Source organism: Suillus fuscotomentosus (assembly GCF_016647785.1).
Source record: "Suillus fuscotomentosus strain FC203 chromosome Unknown F5891scaffold_9, whole genome shotgun sequence".
Taxonomy (NCBI): Eukaryota; Fungi; Basidiomycota; class Agaricomycetes; order Boletales; family Suillaceae; genus Suillus; species Suillus fuscotomentosus.
The window spans coordinates 912,996-940,637 of NW_024539521.1; the positions used below are offsets into that span (position 1 = coordinate 912,996).

At 48.0% G+C, this 27,642-nt stretch overlaps 11 protein-coding genes across 11 annotated transcripts; 7 read left to right on the top strand and 4 right to left on the bottom strand.

Moving 5' to 3' along the window:
- Nucleotides 1-9: 9 nt before the first annotated feature.
- Nucleotides 10-1,041, top strand: F5891DRAFT_1184198 (putative stress-induced protein STI1; the record flags this gene model as incomplete). Its single annotated transcript, XM_041366400.1, has 3 exons — nt 10-118; nt 186-597; nt 654-1,041. The coding sequence occupies 3 exons, from the start codon at nt 10-12 to the stop codon at nt 1,039-1,041; spliced, it is 909 nt and encodes a 302-aa protein (XP_041230365.1).
- Nucleotides 1,042-1,714: 673 nt separating this feature from the next.
- Nucleotides 1,715-4,572, bottom strand: F5891DRAFT_944949 (uncharacterized protein; the record flags this gene model as incomplete). Its single annotated transcript, XM_041374597.1, has 7 exons — nt 1,715-1,894; nt 1,945-2,137; nt 2,188-2,219; nt 2,255-2,459; nt 3,071-4,009; nt 4,070-4,374; nt 4,423-4,572. 7 exons carry the CDS (start codon nt 4,570-4,572, stop codon nt 1,715-1,717), a joined length of 2,004 nt encoding a protein of 667 aa, XP_041230366.1.
- Nucleotides 4,573-4,676: 104 nt separating this feature from the next.
- Nucleotides 4,677-7,277, top strand: F5891DRAFT_1140403 (pre-mRNA splicing factor). The gene is made up of 7 exons (XM_041364887.1): nt 4,677-4,935; nt 4,992-5,783; nt 5,837-6,100; nt 6,155-6,365; nt 6,418-6,686; nt 6,743-6,787; nt 6,837-7,277. The coding sequence occupies exons 1-7, from the start codon at nt 4,801-4,803 to the stop codon at nt 6,840-6,842; spliced, it is 1,722 nt and encodes a 573-aa protein (XP_041230367.1). The 5' UTR covers nt 4,677-4,800; the 3' UTR covers nt 6,843-7,277.
- Nucleotides 7,278-8,300: 1,023 nt separating this feature from the next.
- Nucleotides 8,301-11,287, top strand: F5891DRAFT_758474 (MCM2/3/5 family-domain-containing protein). Its single transcript, XM_041373147.1, has 5 exons — nt 8,301-9,131; nt 9,187-9,799; nt 9,853-10,347; nt 10,403-10,845; nt 10,962-11,287. Exons 1-5 carry the CDS (start codon nt 8,356-8,358, stop codon nt 11,170-11,172), a joined length of 2,538 nt encoding a protein of 845 aa, XP_041230368.1. The 5' UTR covers nt 8,301-8,355; the 3' UTR covers nt 11,173-11,287.
- Nucleotides 11,288-11,318: 31 nt separating this feature from the next.
- F5891DRAFT_1103915 (RINT-1 family protein) lies at nt 11,319-14,650 on the bottom strand. The gene is made up of 11 exons (XM_041363620.1): nt 14,426-14,650; nt 14,097-14,374; nt 13,820-14,035; nt 13,640-13,762; nt 13,459-13,591; nt 13,297-13,410; nt 12,984-13,239; nt 12,753-12,917; nt 12,418-12,704; nt 12,114-12,361; nt 11,319-12,054 (listed from the first exon to the last, which is right to left on the bottom strand). The coding sequence occupies exons 1-11, from the start codon at nt 14,591-14,593 to the stop codon at nt 11,529-11,531; spliced, it is 2,514 nt and encodes an 837-aa protein (XP_041230369.1). The 5' UTR covers nt 14,594-14,650; the 3' UTR covers nt 11,319-11,528.
- A 37-nt stretch (nt 14,651-14,687) lies between these two features.
- On the top strand, nt 14,688-15,577 carry F5891DRAFT_758556 (carbonic anhydrase). The gene is made up of 4 exons (XM_041373149.1): nt 14,688-14,924; nt 14,974-14,998; nt 15,051-15,116; nt 15,177-15,577. Exons 1-4 carry the CDS (start codon nt 14,825-14,827, stop codon nt 15,493-15,495), a joined length of 510 nt encoding a protein of 169 aa, XP_041230370.1. The 5' UTR covers nt 14,688-14,824; the 3' UTR covers nt 15,496-15,577.
- On the bottom strand, nt 15,486-16,854 carry F5891DRAFT_758528 (uncharacterized protein). The gene is made up of 4 exons (XM_041373148.1): nt 16,572-16,854; nt 16,466-16,513; nt 16,400-16,416; nt 15,486-16,337 (listed from the first exon to the last, which is right to left on the bottom strand). Exons 1-4 carry the CDS (start codon nt 16,708-16,710, stop codon nt 15,660-15,662), a joined length of 882 nt encoding a protein of 293 aa, XP_041230371.1. The 5' UTR covers nt 16,711-16,854; the 3' UTR covers nt 15,486-15,659.
- A 406-nt stretch (nt 16,855-17,260) lies between these two features.
- F5891DRAFT_1012861 (ABC transporter transmembrane region 2-domain-containing protein) lies at nt 17,261-20,465 on the top strand. The gene is made up of 17 exons (XM_041360756.1): nt 17,261-17,655; nt 17,707-17,858; nt 17,920-18,140; nt 18,194-18,227; nt 18,280-18,449; nt 18,499-18,755; nt 18,805-18,880; nt 18,929-18,967; nt 19,016-19,174; nt 19,225-19,343; nt 19,399-19,426; nt 19,474-19,527; nt 19,576-19,698; nt 19,749-19,915; nt 19,966-20,135; nt 20,188-20,262; nt 20,317-20,465. Exons 1-17 carry the CDS (start codon nt 17,437-17,439, stop codon nt 20,378-20,380), a joined length of 2,127 nt encoding a protein of 708 aa, XP_041230372.1. The 5' UTR covers nt 17,261-17,436; the 3' UTR covers nt 20,381-20,465.
- A 64-nt stretch (nt 20,466-20,529) lies between these two features.
- F5891DRAFT_758665 (MSF1-domain-containing protein) lies at nt 20,530-21,411 on the top strand. Its single transcript, XM_041373150.1, has 3 exons — nt 20,530-20,677; nt 20,735-20,906; nt 20,968-21,411. Exons 1-3 carry the CDS (start codon nt 20,646-20,648, stop codon nt 21,301-21,303), a joined length of 540 nt encoding a protein of 179 aa, XP_041230373.1. The 5' UTR covers nt 20,530-20,645; the 3' UTR covers nt 21,304-21,411.
- On the bottom strand, nt 21,268-24,006 carry F5891DRAFT_758751 (BRF1-domain-containing protein). Its single transcript, XM_041373151.1, has 7 exons — nt 23,733-24,006; nt 23,504-23,681; nt 23,376-23,447; nt 23,118-23,326; nt 22,070-23,069; nt 21,975-22,018; nt 21,268-21,900 (listed from the first exon to the last, which is right to left on the bottom strand). Exons 1-7 carry the CDS (start codon nt 23,733-23,735, stop codon nt 21,520-21,522), a joined length of 1,887 nt encoding a protein of 628 aa, XP_041230374.1. The 5' UTR covers nt 23,736-24,006; the 3' UTR covers nt 21,268-21,519.
- Nucleotides 24,007-24,508: 502 nt separating this feature from the next.
- Nucleotides 24,509-27,295, top strand: F5891DRAFT_1012870 (uncharacterized protein). Its single transcript, XM_041360757.1, has 12 exons — nt 24,509-24,669; nt 24,717-24,794; nt 24,913-25,363; nt 25,387-25,457; nt 25,529-25,677; nt 25,729-25,804; nt 25,856-25,881; nt 25,932-26,163; nt 26,225-26,437; nt 26,494-26,517; nt 26,568-26,802; nt 26,856-27,295. Exons 2-12 carry the CDS (start codon nt 24,738-24,740, stop codon nt 27,188-27,190), a joined length of 1,869 nt encoding a protein of 622 aa, XP_041230375.1. The 5' UTR covers nt 24,509-24,669; nt 24,717-24,737; the 3' UTR covers nt 27,191-27,295.
- The last annotated feature ends 347 nt before the right edge of the window (nt 27,296-27,642 follow it).

Genomic DNA, 27,642 nt, shown 5'->3' on the forward strand with positions numbered 1-27,642 from the left:
ACCACTAACATGGCGGACAAGAAGCAACAGCTCGTTCTGTCCATAATCGACTTTTTGAACCAATCCATAGATGACGGCACTGTCAAGCAAGACGACAAGGAAGGTCTTGAAGTCGCCAGTACGTTTCATGTTTTTATCCGTCTCTTTTACGTTCAGTAGCTCATCGAGTACGCGTATTCACGTAGTTCAGTGCATCGGCGAGGCATTTGGTGTCGATCCATCGGACGACAAGCAGCGGCAACGCCTGGATATTAAACCAGCGAAGCTACAGACCATATTCGATGTATTCTTGAAAACAAGAGACAAAGTAGTATCTTCGCCAGCATCTACATCTACACCCTCTGCCCCTCCAGCAGAAACAAAGGCCAAGGCTGAAAAACATAAGCAAACAGGAAATACGCACATGACAGTTAAGAAGTATGACGAAGCCATTGACGCGTACACCAAAGCCATCGCGCTCGATTCTGTCAATCCCGTCTACTACTCTAACAGAGCAGCTGCATACGCTAGCAAAGGCGATCATGCATCTGCAATCCTCGACTCTGAAAAAGCCATCGAAGTTGATCCTAAATTCGTCAAGGCCTACTCTCGTCTGGGGTACGTATCTACTATTGATTTCTACGTAATTCGATCTCATTCCACCGCTCCGCCAGGCACGCGCAATACACTTTGGGAGACTACAAGGCTGCCGCTGCCGCATTCAAGAAGGGAATTGAGCTCGACCCCACAAATGCCAACCTGAAATCTGGTTTACAAAATGCCACGGACCGCATTCCTTCTGAAGATGATGATGATGATGGCCCGCCACCACTCGTACCTGAAGGTGACATCCCATCAGATACGCGCGCTGGCTTGGGTGCAGGTGCGGGCGGACTCGGTGGTATGGCGAACATGTTCGGCAACATGGGAGGAATGGGTGGGGCAGGCGGTATGCCCGATCTTGCTGGTCTCATGAACAACCCTATGATGATGCAAATGGCACAACAAATGATGGCCAACGGCGGAATGGAAAGGCTTATGTCGAATCCAAACTGTTGCTAACATGGTAAGCGTCTTCCTTCTCTTGTATATTTCAAGTAGTCATTCCGATTATTTTTTTATTAGATGAATCGGATGCAATCTGGTGGAGCCACGCCCTCTATGGAAGAACTTATGGCAGATCCAGAGCTGAGGAATCTGTAAGTCGATCTCTACTTGTCCGTCATGTAAATTCAAGCTCACATGTATACCGCAGCGCCAGCCAATTTGGAGGTGGACGGTGATTCGATGAGGAAAATATGTTCGAGGTTTTGAAATAATGAGCCTATGCTGAGCATTTGTACGGATGATCCCTTACGGAATGGATTCATGATGACTTTCTTACACTCTCGCAAATGTACATGTTGTCAGCTCGAACTGTGTATAGATACAATTAGGGACGGTGGGATCACCATCAAATATTACATATAGTGATTATACAAGTACGCGGTAAATATCTGCAATGCAAATGAATGGCGGGCTGATAGGAAAAAGCCATAAAAACCGAGCGATGTGAGGAAGAGCGCAAGAGATTAAAAGCAAATGAAAGCAATAACGATACACCTAATAATTCAACAAGACGAAAGATAATACCAAACCAATGGTCAGGGCCAATATACGTTGGGAAAATTATGAGACCAGTAGAATATCGACACGATTCCGGTTCACGCTGATTTTATAGTCAGGGGCCCACGCATTATGCAGATACATGCCCGGGAGAGCAGCTCTGCGAGGGGGCGGGAACAGGAACAGGAGTGTGCGTGTGCGTCTCAAAGGATTGTGAGCTGGTACCATCCTTCCGCATCTTCTCAGCCAATTTGCGACTCAGGGCAGGAGGTACCAAATCTAACTGAACCGGAAGATCCGTAGGATGACCCTAACACCTTTAGTTAGACTTTGATTCAGAATATTGCAAGTTAACCTTACATGGGTTAGATGATAACGGAGTCCACTGAGCTGCTTATACCGATTCGGGCAGCCTTGATGCGGACAAGAATATTGCTTCTTAGTCTTACCATCACTTTCACCAGGAGATGCCTCCACATAAGGCACAGCGAGGCCATCGATGTAAGAGGTGACGAAAGTAGACACAATAGCGTGTTGGAAATGGGCCTTCGATCTAGGCCATAGTTAGTATACTCGGCGATGAGAATATGCATACGTTCGCACATTTGCAAATGATACTGTAACCCGTTAATGCTCTGCCGAACAATGTCATTAATACAGCTCCCGGAACTTCGGGACCGAAATAACGTGCCTTCCAAGATTTTCCGCAACCGTCTAAGCCACATCTGTAGGGTCTCTCTCCGCCAGAGTCTTCTGGATGAGAACTCTTATTGTGGTCTGAAAGACCTCGCGAAGTAGTGTAACAAGCAATGGAACTCGTCGCGGCCACCGGCCAGCAGCTCTCGTGACCGCACGCATATGGCTTTATGGAGGGGCTAAGAAATGACATCGCGTTAGTCAATTGCGTCACTTCCATGAGAAGATGACCTACTCATTTGTGGCAGGCAAGTCAGAAGATAGCCTCAGAGGAGCATGAATGTCAGCACGCTTCCGTACGAATGACTGACGTTGTCGTGCAGTCGGGCGAGGATTAGGGTCGTCAAGGTTCACTGACGAACTATCCTGGGGAGGGCCGCGTTTGGCACCTGATCCAATGGTCTTGGGACTGGTAGTGCGTAGATGCACGTACGCAGATGGGCTGATAGACGCTGAACACTGAGCGGATGGTGCAAGATGGAAGTCAGGCGAGACGGTTGGTGGGCCTGTATCAGTAACAGACATAGGAGCACAGTGTCCGTTAAGCTTGGGTTCGTTCGACAGTGAATGAAACTGAGGCTGCAATTGCCCTTTGAGCTGTGGTTGATAATAGTTTCCACGAGCTTCAGGTGCTGTTGTGGTGGGCCGCGAAATTGAGCTAATGTCTTGGTGCGCAGGCACCACATGTTCAGGGGATGGATAGTACTGATTACAGGGTGTCTGGTGTAATGCACCATCGACAGGCGAAACGGGGGAACAATGATCCGATGAGGATGAAGACGGGAAATACTCGTGGGAAACGCTGCAGACGGATGATGAATCGGGCGATGACATCACAACGTGCTGAACATGCTCAAGCTGTTGACGATGAGCCACGTAGTAGCTGTCATTTGCCTCGTGGGGTAGGCCTAGTGCCGTAGGGACTAATGCAGCGGAAGGACCCTGAGAAGTAGTTGGATAACGCGAATCTCGAGATAATTGTGATGGAGAAGTCTCTCCATCACGGATCAATTGATGGTGACACTCGTTATGATGAGGAGCAGGCGAATAATATTCCGACGCACGTTGAGGGGGAACGGGTATATGAGATGGTACAGGTGTGGGAGCGACGCTTCGTTGGATCTCGTTATATTGTGCAACGTGGTCCTCATACACGGGGCGATGTCCAACAGTATAGTCCGTGGTTCGTGTGGCGTTAACAATAGATGGATCGAGGACTACCCCATAGTCGAAAACCGCGGACGCATTATCGGCCGGCGGAGCGGAGGTAATAGGGTGCGGTGCGGCGTGAACTTCCCCAGTTTGGTAAGGGCCGCTAGGGGCCGCGATGCTTTTTTCATACCTCGTTGCAAGTGTGTGCGGAGAAGACAAGGCCGAACTTAATGATGAAGACGAATAATGAAACGGAGGCGGAAGATTGACAACGTGCTGTATCGATTGTGAATGGGAAACTGAGGGTTCTACACTGCCCAATAATCCCACGTCATTGTGAGACCTTACGTGGCTATGTTGTTGTCCAGATGCTGGGGATGCACCTCCGCCAAGCTGAGATAGATTTTGACCCCAATATTGCCTGGGATTGAGCATGAGTGGAGGCGGCCAAGGTGTGGGATCGGGATACGTTAACATAGGACTTGTTGGTTCTGAAGACATGGTCGATGACAATTTTGAAACTGCGACACCCTGAGGCTCGGTTAGGTTGTTTCTTTTTCGCTCGAGAAGCCTCCATCTAAGGAAAAGCGGACGTAAGTTACGTGAGGGCTATCTATACGTGCGGGAGAAACAGCACCTGTTACGGCAGGCTAATCCGCTGCGCTGTAACTCCTGGCCGACTTGGCCCCATCGCCCAGGCAAACGTGAGTACGCGTCAAAGAGCCTGTCGTCCTCCTCCTTGGACCATTCGTCACGTCTAAGGGAAGGGTCGAGTGCCTCACGATAGCGTTTTGAACAAGCGTCGTCAGTACGACCGGGTATATGCCTCGCGATCACAGACCACTTGGTTGAATAGACTTCGTAGAGTTCCAAAAGTAGATGGTCTTCCTCTGGCGTCCAAGCAGTTTTCTTCACATTCGGTGATAGGGAATGGAGCCATCGCTGTTTTTGAACGTATTGAAAGAACTGAATTGGGATTATGAGATCAACACTTGCCTTCCTGCAGGCTTTATTGGACCTTTCCGGGACACAGTGGGCGACGGCCTTCCAGTTGTCTGACTCTCCATGGATTGCGACGGCGTTGGCAAGAAGACGGTCCTCTTGAGCAGTCCATGGCCGGCCAACGATGCGCTCGGTCATGATAAAGCTTAAGTAAGATAATAGGAAGAAGTCAGAAAAAATGAGGGGTTTAGTGCTAAGCCTCGAGGAAAGAAGGCTGCAGCATCATCAATTAGAAAACAAATGAAAATCTCCAATCACACGAAATTACATAAAGGTCTCACTTTCGTTTTGGAAATTATTTACCACGCCTTCCTTGACCAAGTAGCACCAACTACTGACCGAGACTGAGTCATTAAACGTTCAATCATGTCTGCTGCTTATTCTTCGGACGAGGAGACTTTAAATGATGCTTTTGGTCTGGCAAAAATTCCTACCAGCAAAAAACCGCGCACAGACCAGGACAGACTTGCGTCTCAGGCCGCGCCTCATGTTCTCGCTGAAGTGAGTCTTTCAAACTTCACTTCATTCATGCACCATGTCACTCACTATACCCTTAGGACCCTCTAAATCAAACTTCGCTAGTGACCCGTCCGACAGACACGCAGATGAATGTCAATATTCCCTACAACGAGATGATGTTGCCGCTCCAGGGTCCCGATAATCCGTTCGGTGATTCAAACCGGTTTATCAACCAGAATGCACTCGCAGGCCATGTGGAAGAACAATCCATGTCAGACCACGCGTTTAATGCCCAACATCTGACACATTCCATCCTCGGCTACTCGGTCAATCCGTCGATCGATCCAAACGCACCGTCTATTCTCGGCTCGGTCGAAAAGGCTCGCGAAAATGGCTTCGCAACAATTGATACCTTGCGAGCTACCAACTCTCAGAAAAAGGAATTAAAGAGAAAGCGAAAAAATAAGGGAGACCTTGATGTCGTCGAGGGCGAAGGCGCGTATGTTGGGCCTTGGGCTGCATGGGACGGAGAAGAGGAGATTGGATTCTTGGATGGTGTTGAAGAAGACACTGGCGATCAACCGCAGGAAGAAGAGGATCCTGAGCCAATGGTTCCCAAGAAGAAAGCGAAACCAAAGCCTGGCGCCTATGGCCAAGAAACTTCCGTCTTCCATGGAAAATCTATGACCGACTATCAAGGCCGAACATATATGCATCCACCTCTGGCGGAAGCGCCTCATATTATCGGTGAGGTAGGCTCCCAAGAGACATTTATTCCAAAGACGTGCATCCATACTTGGACCGGACATACGCAAGGCGTCTCGGTAATTCGATTATTCCCTGAAACTGGCCATCTTCTTCTTAGCGGATCTATGGACACAAAAATAAAGGTACGCTAATCTTTTTTAACTTATTCTGTCCCGAATCGACTCATTGCCGTCAGCTGTGGGACGTGTATACTCATGGAAATTGTCTGAGGACTTTCCATGGCCATGTACAGGCCGTTAAGGATGTCACGTTCTCTAATGATGGGCGGAAGTTCCTATCGTGTGCATACGACCGCCAGATGAAACTATGGGATACTGAGACCGGCCAGTGTCTTAAGCGATTCAGTAACGGCAAGACTCCCTACGTTGTGCGCTTCCATCCGGATGAGGACAAACAGCACATATTCCTCGCTGGTATGTCGGATAAGAAGATTATTCAGGTACGTTCTGCAGCGTGTCTCGGGCTTAATTGACCATTGAATCCGACCGTGTAGTATGACATGAATTCTGGGGAGATAACCCAAGAGTATGATCAGCATCTGGGTCCTGTCAATACTATCACTTTTGTGGACGAGAACCGACGGTTTGTCACGACGTCGGACGATAAGACCATCCGTGCTTGGGATTACGATATTCCGGTCGTGATAAAGTACATCGCAGAACCTCATATGCATTCGATGCCGGCAGTAACGCTTCACCCTTCAAGTGGGTTTCGATTTTCTCACATGATAACCATTGATCTGACATATATTCTAAGAGAAATACTTTGCTGCACAATCGCTAGACAACCAAATTCTAATCTACAGTACGGATAATTTCCGCCAAAACAGGAAGAAAAGGTTCGCGGGACATTCCGTGGCTGGGTATGCTTGCCAGGTTGGGTTTTCTCCAGATGGGAAGTGGATAAGCAGTGGTGACGGGGAAGGAAATGTGGTGTTCTGGGACTGGAAAACGGGACGTATTAAATCGAGGCTACAGGCTCACTCGAAGGTTGTGATCGCACATGAGTGGTTACCACACGAGTCGGTAAGTTCTGTCTGTTTCTTTTATTTCGGTACCGATGCTAACTTCTATGTGTGTAGTCTAAAGTTGTAACGGCGTCATGGGATGGCTTGATAAAGTTATGGGTATGTTCCGTCTTTCATTTTGATGTATCCGTTATAACGCTCGATATAGGACTGAGCATTTCAATACTCGCATTTATCGTATTCTGTATGGACATGCACATGACATGGTATTTTTGTTTGAGCGGTCGGGCGTGCATGAGTGCAGTGATGAACTGGATTGGTGCGGGCAGGAGATCGGACCGGTAGAAAATAGTAGGGGATGTGATTCCATATTGCCAGGAACCGACCGTTGTTCGCGCGACAGGTACCAGACTGATGGAAAAAGATGGAAAAGCAGGAAGCAGGCACTTGGCCAATTGGAACGTGGTTTTGCTGGTTCTTTAAATCGACGAGATGCATCGAGCTGCTTCCTGGTCGAGTCCCTATTCTATTTGATTCGTTATGGGGATCTAGGGACGGTGAAGATGTTGATGAACATTGCACGGTGCACATGCAGTTAAGGTTAATGTACTTGGGATATTAGCATTTGCAATAAGACGCATCTTAGATTCGTACTTTGTAAAGTTGGTTCCTGGGGTTCGGCGGCCATAGAAAGGCGGGTTCCTGGGTACCGGAAGAATGTCGACCGCGTGGATCATAACCTATTCTCATACCCTCACACATAAAAGCAACTCGTTTAACCCTGTCACTCCTTAACCAGCCTTATACCCCGGTAAAATCATGTTCCCAACAAAATGTTTTATCCCTCTCATCCTCGCTTGTCTCCTAGTACATGTCTCATTTGCCCTCCCAGTTGGTCTTTCACTTATTCCACATTTTAGCGCCGAACTGACAGCCCGAACAGATGCTAAAAATTGAGGCTAGAGAAACTGTGAGAATCCTTACAATGTCCCACAACTTATCATAACATGGACCCACAGGCTGTAGCTCCCGTTACAGATCAATTTGGTGGAGGTGGAGGTGGTTCTGGAGCTGACTGGTGAACATCCTCCTGTAAGTATTCGTATCATTCACCATTCACACTTGTTTAAAATATTCTTTGAAGCAGCACCGTCATGATTAACGTCTTATGTGCTTAAAACTGGAGCCCCGCCCACCGACCGCGTCACATCACCAATTTAGGCGGCACGCCCACTATATGATCGACTGATTTTACTCCTTTCGACTTTTTGCGTTTTACACCAGTGTCCTCATTATAATCTCACACTCGTTTCCTACCTAACTTGCATACTTTGATCAATAGTGCAGTGACACCTGCCTTGTATTCAAAACATGTATTCCATCTGTTCTCTTTTTTTTTTCACGAATTGGCCACCTGCCGCTTTGTTACGTACTTCATTTTCATTATTTCTGTCTTGGTTCTACGGGTTTTTCCTTTCAGTTTCAATGTACACAACAAGGTTGTGTATCATACGACTCTGCCATCAATGAATGTTTTAATTCTCCGTCTTACCTCCGGCGTTGATTATCTACACTTTGCACATTTGTCTATACAGTGGGTCCTGGTTGGTCCATCCATTTCAAATTCTAGCCGTTCCTGGTCCACGTGATTCTTAAGGGCAGGCCTAGTCGCGTCAATATTCACTATCTCCACGCGTCAACTTTTACGACTGATTTTGCTAGCTACCATGTCGATGCTCGACGAGCCCGTTCCTCAAGATGATCTTATGCGCGATAGAACCCGTATATTCGAGGAATTCCTCACTTCAGATTCCCCAATTTATAATTACAGAGACGACATCGCCCGCTTGCTCCGTACAGATCAAACCCGTTTAATAGTCAATATCGATGATCTCCGCGACTATAACAGAGAGTATGCAGATGGCTTGCTCAAACAACCTATTGATTTTCTTCCCGCATTTGACGATGCCCTCCTCGGTGTCGTCACTCAAGTTCATGACACCGACAAACACGAGCTCGAGGGAAAGAACTATCGCGTCGGCTTCAGTGGCTCCTTTGGTGACCATCATGTCAGCCCACGCACCCTCAAATCAGAACATCTTGGAAAGATGATTTCTTTAGAAGGCATCATCACCCGTTGCTCCCTCGTCCGCCCAAAAATGCTCAAATCCGTTCACTATTGCCCCGAAACCAAACTCTTTCACGCTCGCGAATACCGCGACGCGACTACGTCAACATCAAATTTGCCACCGACCACCACTGTCACACCTCAGCAGGATGACGATGGTCATCCCCTCCAGATGGAATATGGTCGTTGTGTCTTCCGAGATCATCAGCGTATCAGCATCCAGGAGATGCCCGAACGCGCTCCGGCTGGCCAGCTACCCCGTAGTACAGATATTATTCTTGATGATGACCTGGTAGACAAATGCAAACCTGGTGATCGTGTCCAACTGGTTGGCTTCTATCGAAGTGTGGGAGGTGGCTCAAGTGGCGCCTTCAAGTTCGTTTTCCTTTTCCCCTTGAAATCTATCACTCATCTTCCGATTACCTTACAGGTCCCTAATTCTCGCAAATAATATCAATCTCCTTTCCTCCAAGATTGGAGGCGGTATTGCACAGACACCGTTAACTGATACCGATATTCGGCAAATCAACCAGCTTTCTCGACGACGCGACATCTTCCGTCTTCTTTCACAGTCTCTTGCTCCGTCTATTTATGGTCACGATAAAATCAAGGAAGCTATCCTTTTACTCCTGCTGGGTGGTGCAGAAAAGAACCTACCTAATGGCACCCATATCCGTGGCGACATCAACATGCTCATGGTCGGCGATCCTTCCACCGCAAAATCGCAACTACTTCGCTTCGTGTTGGGTACTGCCCCACTCGCTATTGCTACCACCGGACGGGGAAGTTCTGGTGTCGGTTTAACAGCGGCTGTTACCACGGATCGCGATACCGGCGAGCGAAGGCTCGAGGCAGGCGCGATGGTTCTTGCAGATCGCGGTGTTGTTTGCATTGACGAGTTTGACAAGATGTCAGATATCGATCGCGTGGCGATCCACGAAGTCATGGAACAACAGACAGTCACCATCGCGAAAGCTGGTATCCATACTAGTTTGAACGCCCGGTGCAGCGTCGTTGCCGCTGCCAACCCAATATATGGCCAAGTGCGCCAACTCATTTTTATTGAATTTTGGAGTCTGACTACATTATTTGCTAGTATGATATCCATAAAGATCCTCATAAGAATATCGCACTACCTGATTCCCTTCTTTCGCGTTTTGATCTTCTGTTCATTGTCACCGATGATGTTGATGAAGAACGGGACCGCAGAATTGCAGATCACGTACTGCGTATGCACCGTTATATGCCACCCGGAGTTGAAGACGGTACTCCTGTGCATGACAACCTGTCACAGCCCCTTGCCATCGACGGACCGGGTGTACAATCAGCGGAGGTGGATGGTGGGATAGAATCCAGCCCCTTCGAGAAATACGATCCCCTACTTCACGTTGGCTTAACGGCCGCGAAGTCACGAACACGGAGGGGCAAACAGGTGAAGACGGAGGTGTTAAGCATCGCTTTCATCAAAAAATACATTCAGTATTCGAAAAGCAAGCCTGCTCCGGTTCTCACGAAGGGCGCGGCTAATCATATTGTGAACGTTTACGCCAACCTTCGCAATGAGGATGAGGGTCAAACCAATAGGAAGAAGGTATATTTTTTCCCAGCATCTTGACCTATGCTCCATTTTGATGGACCATATCCAGACAGCTCCTCTAACAGCACGTACACTAGAAACTCTCATCCGTCTATCCACCGCTCATGCCAAGGCACGTCTCTCTGTCAAAGTGGAGTCCGAGGATGCTCGTGCGGCAGAGGAGATCATGCGGTATGCACTTTACAAGGAAGTTGCAAAGCGGCAAAAAAAGAAGAAACGTAAGCTTAACCGCGTGGGAGCGGCTGGTGGGATGGACGAAGATGACTCTCAAGATAGTTCCGATGAAGAGGAAAATGATCAGGGTGAGGATGAACAACCGGAGGTCCCCGAACGCATGAGCATGCCTCCTCAAGTACCGGCCAATAAACAGCCTGCAATCAATCAAAGTAGTCAGGACACGTTGTGGAATGACAGCAGCCAGGATCTCGCGATGGATACGTTACCAGCGGCTGCTACGGGATCATCACAGGAGGGCGGTGTGCCTCCAGAAAGGTTAGCGTCCCTTTTTCGCCACCCTCCCACGTCTCCGGTTTATCACTGGAGTGGAGCCCTGACTTGAAAAGTATAATTCTAACTCATGTTTGTTCCATGTGTTTTCATTTTGATAGGCTACAGCTTTTCCGTGCGCGGCTAGCGAACCTTTTTTCCACACGTCTCCAAGACGAGGAACAGGTATTCTTGGCGGAACTTGTGGAAATGATCAACGATGGTCTACCCACGGATGCATTATTTGGTACTGCGGAGGCTACCGCGGCATGTCAGGTCATGTCGGACGCAGATGAGCTCATGATTAGCGAAGGGATCGTCTACAAGGTCTAATACCCCTGATCGTGGGTTGTGTTCTCGCTTGCTTATCGTCTCATTGTGTTGTGTCACATTTTCTCCTGGTTGTAATAATAGCTGAACTCGAGACATCAATATGAATGATCTCTACCGTATCCATCACTGTAATGACTGGAAGTCGAAGCATGTGGTGATCCATAAGGTCTGAACCGACGATCAGAAAACCAACGTTGAAGTCCTGCCATGGTATTATTGTCCTGTGTTCCTAAGGCAAAGCGATGGTTCGAAAAATAAATACCATGTGCTCCTCGCAAGATGAAACATATCTCTCACGATTCTCCCCTCACACCGCTACACGGGCGCTCATCCCTGCACAGTCGGTAGCTAAACGTCTACAGATCATCACGCAGTCGGAGCACCGTCTTCACCTCCTCTTTCCCTAAACCCCCTGATCCGAGGCTCGTAGCGACATCCAAAGCATCCTCCCAACCATCTCCTTGACCTCCAAGGACTTCCTTCACGGCCCTATCCACTTCCTGCCTGCGTGCACCGAGAAGTCTGCCCGCGACTAATAACCGTGCCCAAGGACCCTCAGCCCTGGCCCGCGAAGTTCTCAAGGCGACCTGACAGGTTTCCGCCCACAATTCACTTTCCGCATGTACGGAACGTGCCTGCTCCCGTGAAAGTCCCGTCCGGAATTGTCCCCGGGTAAGTCCGGGGCGAAACAGAACTTCGCGCTGAAGAATGTGCTCGGAGATGAGTGTTGCTATCCGCCTATATACTTGCGTTGTCACGGCAGTCGGAAGCGTGTTACGGAGGAAGGTGAGGTGAGCAGACAAGAGAGCAATAGATGGGAGGAGACTTGGGGGCACGGCGATGCCGTCATCTGCATTTTGAGCGTCACTTCCATCCTTGGGACTGTGATAACGGTCACTACAAAGAACGGTATAAGCTGAGTAGAAAGACGAGTGACTCACGATGTGATAGCCACGAAATGTGGTTTCAAGGCAGATTCAGTTTCACCACAAACTTGACTCACGAGTATATCTTCTGCCCTTGACGCAAGCTTCGTGTACTGTGTAATTAGTTCCTCAAAGATAGTGCAATTTGGGACATCGCTCTTGCTGGCTTGATGATCTGCATAGTTCGGCAGCGATGGATGCATCTCCGCCTGAGAACGTAGGGCTGCCCGATTGTTGATTTCTGTCCACAATTCCAAAAAGAACTGTCCGCAACAGGTTGTTCAGCTTCAATGAGGTCACGAAACGCCAGCCACCTCACCTCTTCCTCTCCCCATCGTTGCATTGCAGATTCCACGTACCGTGCGCTGAGCAACGCCTTGCACAACCGTTGACTGCCCTCAACACCTCCGGTCAACTTACGCGAGTCTGTCTTCGGCCCTTCGACACCTAGTGCGCCAGGGACCGCTCGCACCAGAGCAGATGAAAGTGTCTCAAAAGCATCCAGGGAAGAAGACACGCGAGAATAATACTGCTCGAGGATAGGAAGCTGAATGTGAATAAGGAAACGGGCGCGATGGGCGGAGGAGGGAAGGGGAGAGCAGCGATCTGTTTCACCTTCAATGACGAGCACATCAAAGAAAACTCATAATGTACCAGTAACTTGTTCAACGAGGGCCTTGATTCGTCGAGCTGAGTTCGTAGCCTTCAATTCGGCCATTGAACGGGAGAGCTTGTGTTCATCAGATTCATTTGAATCATCATCAACAATAACCCATGCGTCTGGAGAACTGATGATTTCATGATACTGGTCCTCAGCAACTGTGAATCAGACAGCTTAGTCTTTCAGACAGACAGACAGACAGACGAATGGAGAAATAAACTTGCATTTTTTCTCGCCTTCTAACCATGCGTCAAACCACTCCTTCTGGCAAAGAATGACAGAACTGACGCCTCCTTTCTCCTCAGTCTTCTTTGCCTCTGTGCCGACCACGAATTCATAACCTAGTCCACGCATACTGGAATCGAAAATTAATGCCTGATAAACTGTGTGCGCCAACAGGGCAGGGTGAGAGAGCAAGGTCGGGACGGTGCGCCGCAACTTGCGCTCCAGGATTGGGACAAGGAGAGTTATGTAGTTTTGCTGATGTTATGGTCTACCATTAGGCTGCAAAAATTGTGTTTAAAAGTATCAGCTTACCCATGCATTAACATACTGGTATTTTGTGCCCAAGAGTAAACGTTGTATAACATTGTCCATGAAGGGTCGATGGTCAAGAGCCACGTTCATTATATGTGAGAGATACCACTCCGGCTGTCACGAGAAATCAATACAGGTGATAGAAGACAAGGGGAACCACACCTTATCGAGGCGATTTGTCTCTCGTTCAGTTTCGAAATGGTACTTGAAGCGAAGGGATATCGCATGCGCGAGTGTTTCTAGTGGGTATAAGCCCTGGGAACCTTGGTTTGTTGAGCCCTCGATATTATCGCCGCTGTGTAATTTCAGTATAGCCCATAACGCATAATTCAGCTTCACTGACATTTCTTGCAGCAATATCAAGTCCTTGAACGCAGATTCGAAGGATTTGCGGTCATGCACGCTCGCAGCAGGATAATCGACAGCCATTGGCCACTGAAGATTCTCCAGCACGCCATTCAGTTTTCTTGATGAAAAGACGGTAAATTATCAGGACTGTTCCAGAGCATAGATCGAGACTTACGTAGAAAATATCTCTTTTATATCTAACCACGTTTTGTCACGGATACGCCGTACGAATGTAACAAGATGTAGAGACTGCTCAGCACTCCCGATATCTTGCACGCTCTCGCATGCCTGACCAACATCGCTAACGAAGGCACTTAGCCTACTGTATTCCGACGTCGACGATTTGGAAAGTGGGGATGATGTAGCGCGCAACTGCGCCAATGCTCCTTCGCTGAGAAAGAATTGTTTGATTCCATCGATAAAGACAGATAAAATTGATAGATGGTGCACACCTCAAAGTCAATGTACGTTCTATGACAGCTACATACGCCCGCACGCTTTCAAGGTCCTTCAGTATGCGATGCATAGTCTCAATGTCCTCAAGAAGAGTGGGATTGGCATCCGATTTCGAAGGAGAAAGAGATGAGACAAGCTCATATGAGAGGTAAGTCATCTCGTTCTCTATCGACTCTCTGTCCTCCGCGAACCCACGAGCAGTGTCAAGGTTAGCAAGTGCTGCCACGCGAGTTTTCGTTATGAGCGAGTCGATTGATTGCTGAGATGCAGAGAGCTAGCTGACAACGAATAAACTACCATGAATTATTCGAATTATTCAACCCACCTGACGCTGTAGTTCTGAACTCCGTGTTTTTGTTTGTGACAGGACTTGGTCAATCCCATTGAGGTTGTCGATGTGAGCGAAGTTGGAGTTGAAGTATTCTAGTGCAGACCGATGCGCAGCAGATACGTTAGGCGGTTCAAGCAGGCGCTGTATCTTCTGTGAGGACATTGCGGATGGTCTGAGGCTCTGAGCTAAACTGAATCTCACTGGTCACCACGTTGTAATAGGTTGACCACATAATTTCAAATTCAGATTATGCCCACGTGGTTATCTAATCGCGACTCGAGTTCTTCTTCCCATACTGAAGACACTCGATGGCGTCAAAATGAGTGGAGAAGACGAACTGTTCACAGAGTAATACCCCACGCTAACAGAACTCCATCTCTATCTTGAACTTCCATGGCTGAGGTTGACTTTAAGCAAGCAAACGAGAGCTACGCTGCCAGCTTCGGCGATAATGGCAAATTAAGCATTCCACCATCCAAGCATCTTGTTGTCGGTAAGTACTTGCCTGCACACCTGTGAGAGCTCAACTGACTCGCCGATAGTGACTTGCATGGATGCTCGCCTTAAGTGAGTTGTGATTGTTAAGGGGGCGTGTCCGCAGACAGTGATTGTCGAACAGTCCTGAGGAGTTCCTCGGCCTGAATGTAGGGGAAGCACACATTATTCGGAATGCTGGTGGGCTTGCGTACGCAAAAAACATACTACAACTCCTATGCTCTGCTGAACGAGTTCCCATTATATTTAGCAAAGAATCTCTTCGTTCCATTATCATTTCACAGAGACTCCTCGGAACTAAAGATGTGCTCGTCATTCACCATTCTGATTGTGGAATGCTCACTTTTTCCGATGAGCAACTTCGATCCAAGGTCACCAATGCACATCCTGGAGATACCAGTGTGTCCGAGGCGGTGAACGACCTGCAGTTTGGACCCTTCCCTGATTTAGATAGGAGTGTGAAAGATGATGTCACGTTCTTGAAGAATCACCCGCTTGTTCTGAAAGAAGGAAATATCACTGGATGGGTGTACGAGGTTGAGACGGGAAAGATCAGAGAAGTTGCGTGATAAGACGGCGGTATAACGAATGGTCTATATGACATGTGTAACCTGTACAAAGAATGATCTGTATGAGGTGCAACCTAGTGCTTCATACTTGGAAAATGAGTAGGACCTATCAGCAGTAACCGATGTTAGAAATGAATGAATAGCCACCTACAACATTCATGAAGCTACGAACGGTCGCCCTTCAACTCCGTGACATATCGCACAACCTCACTCCAGTCTCTAGCCCGGTGCACCGAAAGATGGGTGTTTGCTTGCTCCAATGCCTTGTCCCCTCGCTTCACATCCTCTTCCAGGAAATTTCCCCCTTCTCTTTGTAAACGAACTTCGTAAACCATATCGTCGCACTCATCAGAAGCCACTGATAATCGCTTGTTCCATTCATATGAGCCGAAAAGGAGTACCGGGGGAGGCTTTGTTACTCCATCTAATGGAATATGATATGCGCAGGCCAACGCATTTTCCATCGAGTCGTCGATCAGTAATTCGGCTCCAATGTCAATACAGACCTCCGCTTTGCTCAACCGCGTGGCGACCTCATGTTCCTTTGGTGCATCTTTCAAGGCGTCTGCGCCATCTGTCGCGTGCTTTGAAGAATTCGCAAACTGGCCAGTGCATATCATGCTATGAAAGCATCCAGGGAACCAACGTTCGACCCAGGCCCAGCTGTCAGCATGGGAATCTTTGCCTCGAGCCGTGACGATGATCAAGCGATAGCCCAGCGCACACAAGGCCTCTACGCCCTCGCGTGCACCAGGTACGGGCTGGGTCTGCGCCATCAGACCGCTGGTGTAGAATGTTTTGACTTTCGTGCGAGTGACGTGAGGCGTTCCCCAAAATGGATTCTGGAGGAACAGACAGATTGGACATGAACAATCACTGCATCAATAAAATACGCTCTTCTTACCTTCCAGTAGAAGTAGTCTGCACAACGTGACCATGATGCACAGGGAGATGTCAATTCATGACTTACAGTAAAAATCATTGGTGGTCATCTGGGTACCATGAGTCTCATTGTGCCCTTGAATGAAATAGCTTGCACCCAGTGCTCCTCATGTAAATGAGTAGAATACACATACATTGCGCTACGACAGCATTGGTACAGCTCAACACGTCATCGAAGATCAATCGCGATGACAGGTGCAGAGGATGGGGGTATAGACTCCTTGAGCTCTGCAATCTGCTCGGCGGTAGTTTCTGCAGTGAGCTCTGGCTCATGCTCTGGGCTAGACGCTCGGTAGGTATCGTTCACAGACATGGCGGTATCGGTGACCTGTATCTAGTCAGAGCAGACAAAGAGTCAAGGGTTATTGCAATTCGCTATCCATAGCCTTGGTTTTTCGGATGACATGTGCCGAATCGATAGATCGAGGGCGAAAAATACAAAAGGAAATTGTGGCTGTGAGGTCCCCCGAACCTGCCGTCGGGTCACGAGTCTAGCTCGGAGGAGACATTTGTTTCCGAGTCGATCTGGGTATGTACACTGTACAGTACTATGCTACGTAGATATGTAGGATACATCCTGCGCCGAGGCGCGATTTTTCCACATTTGGTGTATCCCCGTGTGCTGATTCGCCGACAACAAGTCTGTGCTTCTCGCCTTTCAGATGCCCCGTGAGTGTCCTGGTGGGTTCATGGGGTACCGTACCATTTTTGGTTGATTTCAATGATGACCGTGACAGCATGTGTTTCTCGCTGGCCAACATTGCTTGGCTGTCATTCTAGGAACATCTCCCTTCCCCGCTTCCCACAGACCTCCGACCCACGACGGACCGTCAGCGACAAACCTGCTTAGTCATCCTAGCTCAATATAGTACATTGTACGGAGGCAAAAATATATAGACTCAATATCACATGCCACTAATACCCTACACTTCTTGGTAGGCGCGCTTCAGGCTACTTGTCACTTTTAATTCGCAGAGTGGTAATCGCACCCGGGGTAGGATGGTAACCTCGAAGCTTCGTCCATTGGATCAGCGAGTAAAACAACTCGTGCAGGTGTATGCCGCGCACCGGCCTCTGGTACAACGAGGGCTCACGGTTGGCTTTGTCCTGTACGTGCTAACAGCCGCATATCGTGGTCTTGCCGCCCACAAAACCACAAAGAAGGAGAAAGAGAAGGACGCGGCAGATCGAAAGAACGGAAAACCTGCCCGTGTTGCCGTACGCTTCTCTTGCCTTGATCCCGGCCATTCACTCATATTAGCCCGCAAGGTTGATGCCGTATTTTATCAAAGGCTGGGCATGATCTTGCGTATTGTCATACCAAACATACACTCCAAGGAGGCCCTGTTGCTTTTCATGCATTCAAGTCTCCTCATTTTCCGCACTGCCATCTCGTTGTATGTTGCCGCTTTAGACGGAAAGTACGTTCTCCAAACAACTTGAAATCAGCATGTTTTGAGGTGTCATGTATGATCCTTATAGAATTGTCGCGTCTCTCGTACGCGGACAGTCTCTCCAATTTCTCCTCAACATCATACGATGGTTGCTCGTTGCAATTCCAGCTACTTGGACGAATAGCTGGCTTAGCTACATCCAGAATAAGCTCGCTCTTGCATATCGTACCCGACTGACTAAAGAAGTGCTTAAGATGTACCTTGGCGATGAAGCAGATGGCCCAGAGGGCAAAGTTTATTATAAACTTTGTTAGTTCTCCCTACTCTCTCAGTGGAATATCTCAGTGACTCTTGTCATCCAGCTAATCTTGACGACAGGATAAAGAATGCTGATCAGTGAGCGAACTATTGGATCAAATGATACATCATCGATCTCATATTTGAACAGAATGATAACTCACGATATACAGCGGTTCTCCACGCACCTTGCCGTAATTTACGCGAACCTTGCGAAGCCAATCCTTGACGTGATACTTTACAACTACCAATTGTCACAGAATGTAGGGGCAGAGGGTCTTGTCCTTCTCACTGTTTTAGTTCAGGCATCTGCTGCGCTACGTAAGTTCAATTTTCATTGAGCGCATGTAATCCGCTGACACAAATGCAGTACGTGTTCTAACTCCCTCCTTTGGGACATACACAGCTCGGTCAGCTGCGTTGGCCGGCTCACTTCGACATACGCATTCTCGCCTCTCTGAGTTCGCAGAGGAGATTGCCTTTTTTGGTGGTGAGGAGACGGAGAAGCAATTAATCGAACGCGAATATGCTGCACTCGTTCAACATGAACAAGGAGTAATGAATAAGAGATGGTGGTACGGGTGCGCGGAAGAAGGCATTGTCAAATGGCTGTGGGGCAGCTTTGGGGTATGTATTCGTCAAGCAGTGAGTTGGAACAATATAACAACTATTTTAGCTTGTCGTCTGTGCAATCCCTGTTTTCTTCAAGCTGCCTGGAATATCAAATTTTGACTTAGGTAGTCGCACAGAAGGCGAGTTACAATAGTCACTCTAATACCAAATCGCTCAACGTTCTACAGGTTTCGTGACCAACCGAAGACTACTTCTTTCTTCATCAGGTGAAATCATTTGATACTTCATATGTTACTGCTGACATGCATTCATAGATGCCATAGGTCGCGTGATGTACTCGTATAAAGACCTGGCGGAACTCGCGGGCTATACCTCGCGAGTTTCCCTTTTGCTTGACACCATGTCAGACATCCGAAAGGGCAAGTTCCAGAAGAGTCTTGTGAGCGGTGCAACTGAGGGAGAGAATGCAGAGAGTACGTGACTAGTTCACCCGTAACGCAAGCACTGAATGTAACACCCTTAGTTTTGCGAAGTCGTGGACAAGTTCTCCTCTCGGACGATATTCAATTTGAGAGCGTCCCAATCATTACGCCAAATGGTGACATTCTTTTGAGAAGTTTAACTTTCCATGTCAAACCTGGGGTAAGATCATATGCAACGCGTATGTATGGTGTCTTATGCTGAATAAAATTTGAAGGAACACATGTTGATTGTTGGTCCAAATGGTATGCATCACTGATTTCGTGATCGTTGTCGCCTCACTATGATGTAGGTTCTGGGAAGTCTTCGCTGTTCCGCATCCTGGGCGGCCTTTGGCCTGTTTACGGTGAGCTTGATATATTCGGGCGATGTATTAGTTTCACCATGTCTCCAGGCGGTATTGTTCGGAAGCCCCCCGCGTCAAATTTCATGCTCATACCCCAACGACCTTATCTTTCTGTCGGAACTCTCCGTGACCAAGTTATTTATCCGCACTCGCAACAAGATATGGAGGCCCGTGGGTGAATAATATCGCGTTTGTAAATTTAATTATAAGACGTGTCCTAGGTGGAGTGACAGACGCGGACCTCCTCGCGGTACTTGAAAGGGTCCAGATGGGAAGCATCGTTGAGCGAGAAGGGGGTTGGGATGTTGCGCACGAATGGAGAGATGCGCTTAGCGGAGGCGACAAGCAGAAGATCGCTTGGGCGCGACTCTTCTATCACAGACCCAAGGTAATCACATACCTTACTCTGGTCACTGAACGTTAATCATCTGGCTGCAGTATGCCATTCTCGATGAAGCAACCTCACTCGTCCCTCCTGACATGGAGGGTACAATGATGGAACAGGCAACTGCCCTCGGAATTACGCTACTCACCGTATCTCATCGTCCATCACTGTGGAAGTATCACTCGACGATCTTGCAACTGGATGGTCAGGGCGGATATATTTTGTGCGTCTCATTTTCATCTCTTACTGTAAATGCCAGTTTAGCTGTCTTGTAGCACGCAATTGGATGCAGAGAAACGTTTGGCCATTCAAGAAGAGAAGCAGGATCTGGAGACGAAACTGCTTGAAATGTGAGTGCCCTGCTTAGTCGTCAGGTTGAAAAGTCTTTTGACATCTTGCCGTAGACCGAAAATGAAACTACGTCTCGCCGAACTGCGACTTATTGCGGATGCAAATAGAAGTATGTAGTAATTTTGACTGTAGAAGGCAGATATTATTATCATAATTACCACACCGATAAGTCTAAGGCAGGTGCCTATCTATTATCTAATCAGTGGGACCGATCAGATAAATTTAAGCAAGAGATTTTATTCGGACGCGGGTAAGGTGCCGAGATGCCGCGGCGTGCCGGAACCAATCGCAAATTTATACAGTGGAGGTGCACTGCCGGGTATATCGTCGTCCTGTTTCCTCCGCACAGCCAGTCGACCACCTCTCCCACTTCCGCCCCGTCATGCACATCTTCTCCCAATCTTTTAAGTATGAGTGAGTATCTTCTGTTCATCGCAATCTTCTACAGCGTGCTCACTATGTAATTTCCAGTCACTCATGGTCTCACGTCGTCATTGGAATGTGGCACAAATACCCGAACCCACATTGCACTCACGTCGTCAACGTCGATGTTCTCGATCGTACGATTGATCCATTAACTGGAGTAATACGGACGGAGCGTGTCCTTGGGTGCAAACAAAAGGCGCCCTCATGGATAGTCAAGGTCAGCCGCTCTCATGTCCGCACACGACATGTGACTAATTCTTGTATTCGATCGTTTTTAGCTCTTTGGTGGCTCGGAGGACGCTTTTGTTCGTGAGATATCCTTCATAGATCCCGCAACGCAAACCGCGACGATAACATCCGTCAACCTCTCGCTGTCCCAATTCGCTACTTGCTATGAGCGAATACAGTATAGACCGATGTCCTCCACCCAGACATCATTCATACAGACAGCAGAGATACAGGCGCGGATGGCTATGTGGAGGAGTATGACAGATAAGTTCGAGGATTGGTTGGTTCAGCGCTTCGAGCAGAACGCTATTTCAGGTAAAGCTGGATTTTCGGACGTGCTCAGAACAATGTGGGAGGCCAAGGAACAACAGACTGCACCATCATAGAGCAGCAGGATATCTAGTCTGTTTCTTCCTTTCGCTTGCACTTTTAGCATGTTAGATGCGTCCCATGGAACCCCCCTAGACCACATTCAAAACGTCTGCTACTTGGACGACTTACGTTTATTTTACAATACAGAGGTACATGTATTATTTGGATTCTTGCACACATCTACGACGAGCATGCAGATCCTTGACACTAGGTGAAGGATATCTGATCATTTAGACTTCTTGCTCGTACGCATCTTCCCATCCCACATCAGTGACATGATCGTCGCCTTTTTCACTCTCGTCATCCTCTCCTTCCTCACCTTGTTCTTCTCGACGCGGTCGGGGCGCTGGTCGTTGACTTCCAATGCCCCCTCCGTCTTCCTCAAGAACTATCATGCCTTCTCCGTCGCTCTTATCATCCATAGTATATAAATTGTCCTTGTCATCGAGGGATGGAGCTTGTGGTCCATCAACAAAAAGGTCCTTGAGTGCATCGTAATTGATCCGTTTACTGTACTTGTAATTTTTCTTGATGAGATTCCGCACTGATTCGGCTGCTGTATTTCCAGACGGAATTGAGTCGTCACGCGGTTTCGTGCTGGTTTTGCGACGCTGAAGAATACGAAACGTATCAGCATATAAAGGCAAGGTTCACGAAAAAATATCGTGCATGGCATGATACGAACCTTCCGACTTTTAGGTTGATTGACATCAGCTGGTTCGCCCTTGGCTACAACAAGTGACCGCTCAGTCATGGACGTAAATAATCAAGAAAGCATACCAGCTAACGCCTCCAAATAATCCCGGTTTATCTCCACCCAGACGCGTTCCTTGACTTTTACCTCCTCTTCGGTGAGGAGAAATTTGTCAAGCTCGTCCTCATCCAATCCTAGCAAATCATCGACTTCGACAAACTGGGCCTGTCGGCGCTGCTCAGCTTCGTCCAGAGCGTCAAGAAGAAGTGAGCCCTGCGTATTTTGCAAGAAACTAGCAACTTCATCAGCGAGGGCCTGATCAACAGTTTCATCGATGGCAGCCACTGTTGATGAATCAAGTCCGGGAGCTATCACATTTGACGCCGGTCGTAAAGCGGGATCAATATTGGCATAGACTTCCTCGGTTTCGTCCGGGTAAAACAGCGGCGCCGGCTCAGATGTTCCGGAAAGGATACCCTGATTGAACAAGGCTGGGTCAATGATGGGTATCTGAGGTAGGATCTCCTCCACGGGCGGTGCCAGTTCCACCCGTTCCCCCTCAGATTCGCTACCTCTCCTTTTCCGTTTGCCTTTCCGCTTGTGGGTCTTGGGTTTGTCTTTCGGCCCACCAAGAGCCTCTTCCCGCTCTTTCTCTTCTTTCTCCTTTCCTTTTGTGAAGGCAGGAGGATCCATCTCGTCATCTAGCCACACCGTCCTGAAGTCGGCAAGCGTAAGACCTCCGCTAGGAGTCTTCTTGAATTCATCTAATCGTTTCTTTAGTGTGGTATCAGCGATCTTCACCACTTGTACAATCTCCTCGACTGAACGCCGGAAGTTATTCATGCGGGCAGCAAGGAGGAGCGCCGCACCACAAATTCCTGCTGGGCGACGGCCCCGAGTGACCCAATCACGGTCAAAACGTTGTACAAGTCGAACGGCATCAGTGGCAACTTTATGGGTTTCTTCGCCAAACTCGAGCAACGCTGCGAAACGGGAGATGTAATGAGAAGGGTCGACGAGAGGGAGCTTTAAATTTAAAGTCTGAACGAGTTGGAGGTATATGTGGCCCAGCTCGAAGACATTGACCTGGAAATAGAGATAAGATCTAGTACCGACAAATACATAATTCCTTACCTGTAGAAGATCAGAGAAGTCTATAAGCATATAATTACGTGTCTCTTTTTGTCGACAGGCGACATATAGACAGACAGCAGCGACATTATTGCTTTTGCGACCCTTAGTAAACTTGTGTTCAACGGCGAGGGTGTAAAGACGCGTTGCCGCAAGACAAACAATTTCAGATAAACGCAGAGCGCCAGCAAAGTTCTGAATCTTTCTGCTAGCTAGTGAATCATGAGGTCTGTTATGACTACGATAAAAACAACGACTCACCATTCGCGATAGTTTGCTCGCGGGACTCATTACTTCCTCTATTACCAAATGGACCTGACATGCGAGCATGTGCTGGCAGAGGCAGACTGAGGCTCTTTGTCCGCAGAACATCTATGACCAACACTTACTTGAACCCTGACCGACGTATGATCCCTGAACCATGGCCGCGCCAGCAGAGGTTTCTCCAAAAGTGACCTCTGAAACTATGGTGTTCTCCTCCACCACCGTTCCGCATTTGACACAAAAGCCATTACCGGCAGCTGCATCGTACTCAATAACAGTCCCTCCGCAATCTGTGCATACAGTCTAAACAGGGGATTGATGTCAAAGATGAAGTATAGTGATGCAAGAACCTACCATGATACGTTATTATGAGCTCGTTAGGACGGTATGAGCGGTCGAATCTTGCGTTGCCCAGCTCTTGCAAATAAAAAATGATAATGATAAGTGGTGGACTTAGTGTGACATGATACGGTGCAACGGATCGTCGAAGGTTGACCGTAAGTCCGTGACCGGACTTTGAAATCAAATCCACTGGTCTTTACAGCACTAGTGCGCTGTTCCGGGTAACTTAACATTCCATTCCGAGCTTGAGATCGTTGAGCATATGCAAGATGCAGCTGAAATTGTTGAAGGACGTTTCGGTATCAATAAGTACATACTTACTGCTACTTGACCTTAGCATGAGACTTCCGAGTCTTTCCTACGGCACCGCAACTTGAGGCCTCGTCAACGCAGACCGCTACAATGTCACAGAATTATTCATATGTTGTGAGTACGCCAGCTAGCCCACTCTGGACAGCCTTTACTTACCCTCGCGGCCTTTGACACTGTCCCAGGATCATGTATCAAGGTTTCCTTGTGAAATTCTCAAATAGACATTCTGGTTCTGTTACTGCTGAGTCCTGCGATCACGCCGCAGATGAATCAAAGATATCAGAAGGCTTTCCTATGCATGCTATATTTGTCCAGGTCATAGTGTTGTCAAGGTTTTACTAGTGACATTCATGAGAGCTATCATTGGCGCTTCAAGCCGTAGAGATGCTGTGCGATCAACTTGTCCTGCCTCTTGGCGGCAGTGACTGGTCAAAAAGTGCTTGAAGTGCCGACTGTGAGAATATCTCTTTGATCGATTCCTCTTTCTGACTTTCATTCTTCCCTCTGCACCCCGGCAGGACCGTTGTAGCAGTTCGGTCGTCCTTCTCCTGTTGCTCTTCTGTCTTCTGCTTCTTGAACGAATTCCTGCCAAACATACTGTCCTAGTGACATCATCGTTCATTTATCCGTGATTTCGGTATGAATTATCTAGGTTGGGCAACAAAGTATCTGAAAACAGTTCAGTTCTACAACTGGTTGTCCATCATGCGCATTAAGCAACTATGGAATATTATCCCTATCCCATCCAAAATAAAGTTACTGGTGAGTACTTGCAGTGACTTAATGGTACAAATTATCAGAGGCAGTCTGCCACTGAACGAGGCGTCCTGAAGCATTGTAACAATGCTGTCCGTACAACTAAGCTGACTCTTCGAAACAGTGGGATCGGATAACTCTTTCACGCACAACCACTTTTTACATCATATTTTCCATCCTTCATTGTGTTCTCCAGATCATCTTTCAAGGGCAGGCCTTTCGTATCAATGTCGGGGCTGCTGAGTTCTTGGCCTCCATCACCAGACAAGGAAACACCATCGATTCCAACGCATTCTATGTTTTGGGGAGTGACCTTCGTCTTTGCGACAGTATCCCAGCAGACCTCAGCACTAGCTCTTGCCAAGTAATCTGGAATGGTACGACAGTTGGGGATAATTCGCTGACATCCGCAAATGCATTGGCCCCCATGATTACTACGTCATATTCAACGGGGACGTCAAGTTCCATGATCTCGACCTCGGGGTCGAAGGTATCCACTAGTTCAATGAGTTCAAGCTACTCTGCGACGTCAAGTTTTATCACATCTGCAAGACCAACGATTACCGCGACATCGAGTTCACGACATCGAGTTCAACAGCATTCACAAATTCCGTGTCTCCATCGCATACCACTACCTCATCGGCGATAGCTTCAAGCGCCACTGATAAGGTACGCAGAGAGCGTGCTGCTGAAATGGTCAGTAATCCATTCAGGGTAGAAGTCAGCTAACGCGCCACTAGCAGCTGAATCGACGCAGCCTCGTTCAAGATATCCAAGCCGTCGAGATCAATGGCACCTCACAAGTCATTGTGAACGGATATGGCTGGAACAATCAAGTAGCTGTTTTAGATCAACAGTGCCTTTGGGCTCTGAATTATCCAGTTCAAATGTAAGAAGCGTTTCGTCATAGCCTATCATTGTGTATGTAACGTCATCGAAGCCTTCAGCAGACAGAGCGGGAGGATTTGACCTTCATTGCTTTTCAAATATGGGTCCTCGGAATGTCTATCGTCGCTGTAAGTACAATATTGTTCTTTCCTCATCCATTTGTCACAACGTTGTACTAGATCCTGAACGAATCTGTCCCTCATACGTGAGTGCTGCACTAGTTTGCCTGACGCGAGAGTACTCAGAGGACCATAGCATCGCAACTCTTTTGACCCATATGCTGGCTACTGGATGGGCAGGTTATCAGATATTTAACACTGCTCAATTCCATGGTGACTTTTCGAGGCTGTCAACAAATGGAGCTTGCAATCCGATCAATCTTTTACCGTCATATTGGAAAAGTCGCTTTGTTGCCGAAATTGCAAGCTTGGTGCTGAATGCCATTGCACTGTTGGTTTCTTCCTTTCTATCGTGGAGGCTTGCCAAGGTGATGCAGTCTTGGTTTGCAAGTTCACAACACTCATGTATTTTACTTCGATTGCATCCAGCTCTTTGGCTGGCAGACTTTCAAGCGTGTGGGGGCTTCAATCGTTATCAGTCGTGTCTATAAATTTGTGCTCGTGCTCTCCATCGTTATCCAGATATCGCTCTTTTTCATGGTGGTCTCCATCTCACTTTGGCTGGATCAACTTTGGAATGGCAATATCGGGCGTCTTGACACCTCACCTGAATTCAAACCACTGTTGATCGTCACTCTCATCGTGAGCGAACAAGTTACATGCCGCCAAAACCATTCACTAACTACGTTTTTATGTAGCTCTTACTTCCTTGGTTAACTGCAGTCAGACTTCACTTTGCGATTGCTTCTATAGTAACTTACACCTTTCACAGGGCTGGCATGGTGTGCGCCGAGAACTCAAAATACCTATGCTCGTATTTCTTGCGCTCAGTGTCGGATACCTTGCAGGCTGGGCAGCAATGTTCGATTCCAGCGCATTCCGGTGGACGTTCATAACCTGGACGTTCTTCGGGGTGATGACCTCTTCATCTGTCTTCCTGACTCTTGTTGCATTCATCTTGGGCATCATATGTCGTATTAACTTCGGCAAGGGGCTTATACGCTATCGTGAGTTTGCACTATTTGTTGCTCTCGCCTGTGAGCTTATACGGTTGGTACAGTCAATGCAGACGAGCCAATCCCAGAAGATTTCGTACCCGTGAATTACGGAGATGACCCAGAAAAGATCGCGTTCCAAACGGATGATAGGAGAATGTCCACGTTCTCCGCTACGTCCGGCGCAGGACAAGAAGTTTCCCCTTCTCAGATGCTCGCTCCTCCTATATGGGAAAAGTTCTCCACGCCTGATGCATTCTTAGCCCCAACCTCCGGATCCTACAGCGCCGTTGAGCGGCAAGTCTCCAACGGCAGCACCTATAGTTCAACGAGCACTACTTCAAGCCGAGTCGGGAGTGACTCTGCTGCTGGACATTCTAAACGCTGGATTATCGAGTAAATGACACTTGCGATTTGTACAGGCTCCCGGTGTATTTGAACAGTAATTGTAGTGTAACTTATCAGTACCACTGGGTGGTTGCAATTCAAACGAACATTTACTCTACTTTCAGTGAAAGTCACCGGCAAGCACCTCCAAGTGCGACAGAGACTTAGAACTGATCGTCAGCGCTCGCTATTACGGCCTCCCTAGGCTTACCTCCGTCATCATCTCTACCTGTGCTTGTTGATAATCTCGAGTTCTCATACTCTTTGGACAGATAACTAGATTCACTAAGGAGGCGAGCATGTCCGTCACATATTATATTCCAGTGCTCGTATTACTTTATTACTACGCTACTAGTAGTCATACTCTCCGCTAGTCGCTAGTCACTGTACGGGACAGTCCAGGTGATGGTGCATATACCTTAAATATCAACGCTACTGCTTCGAGCACACGCTATCATCTTGGTG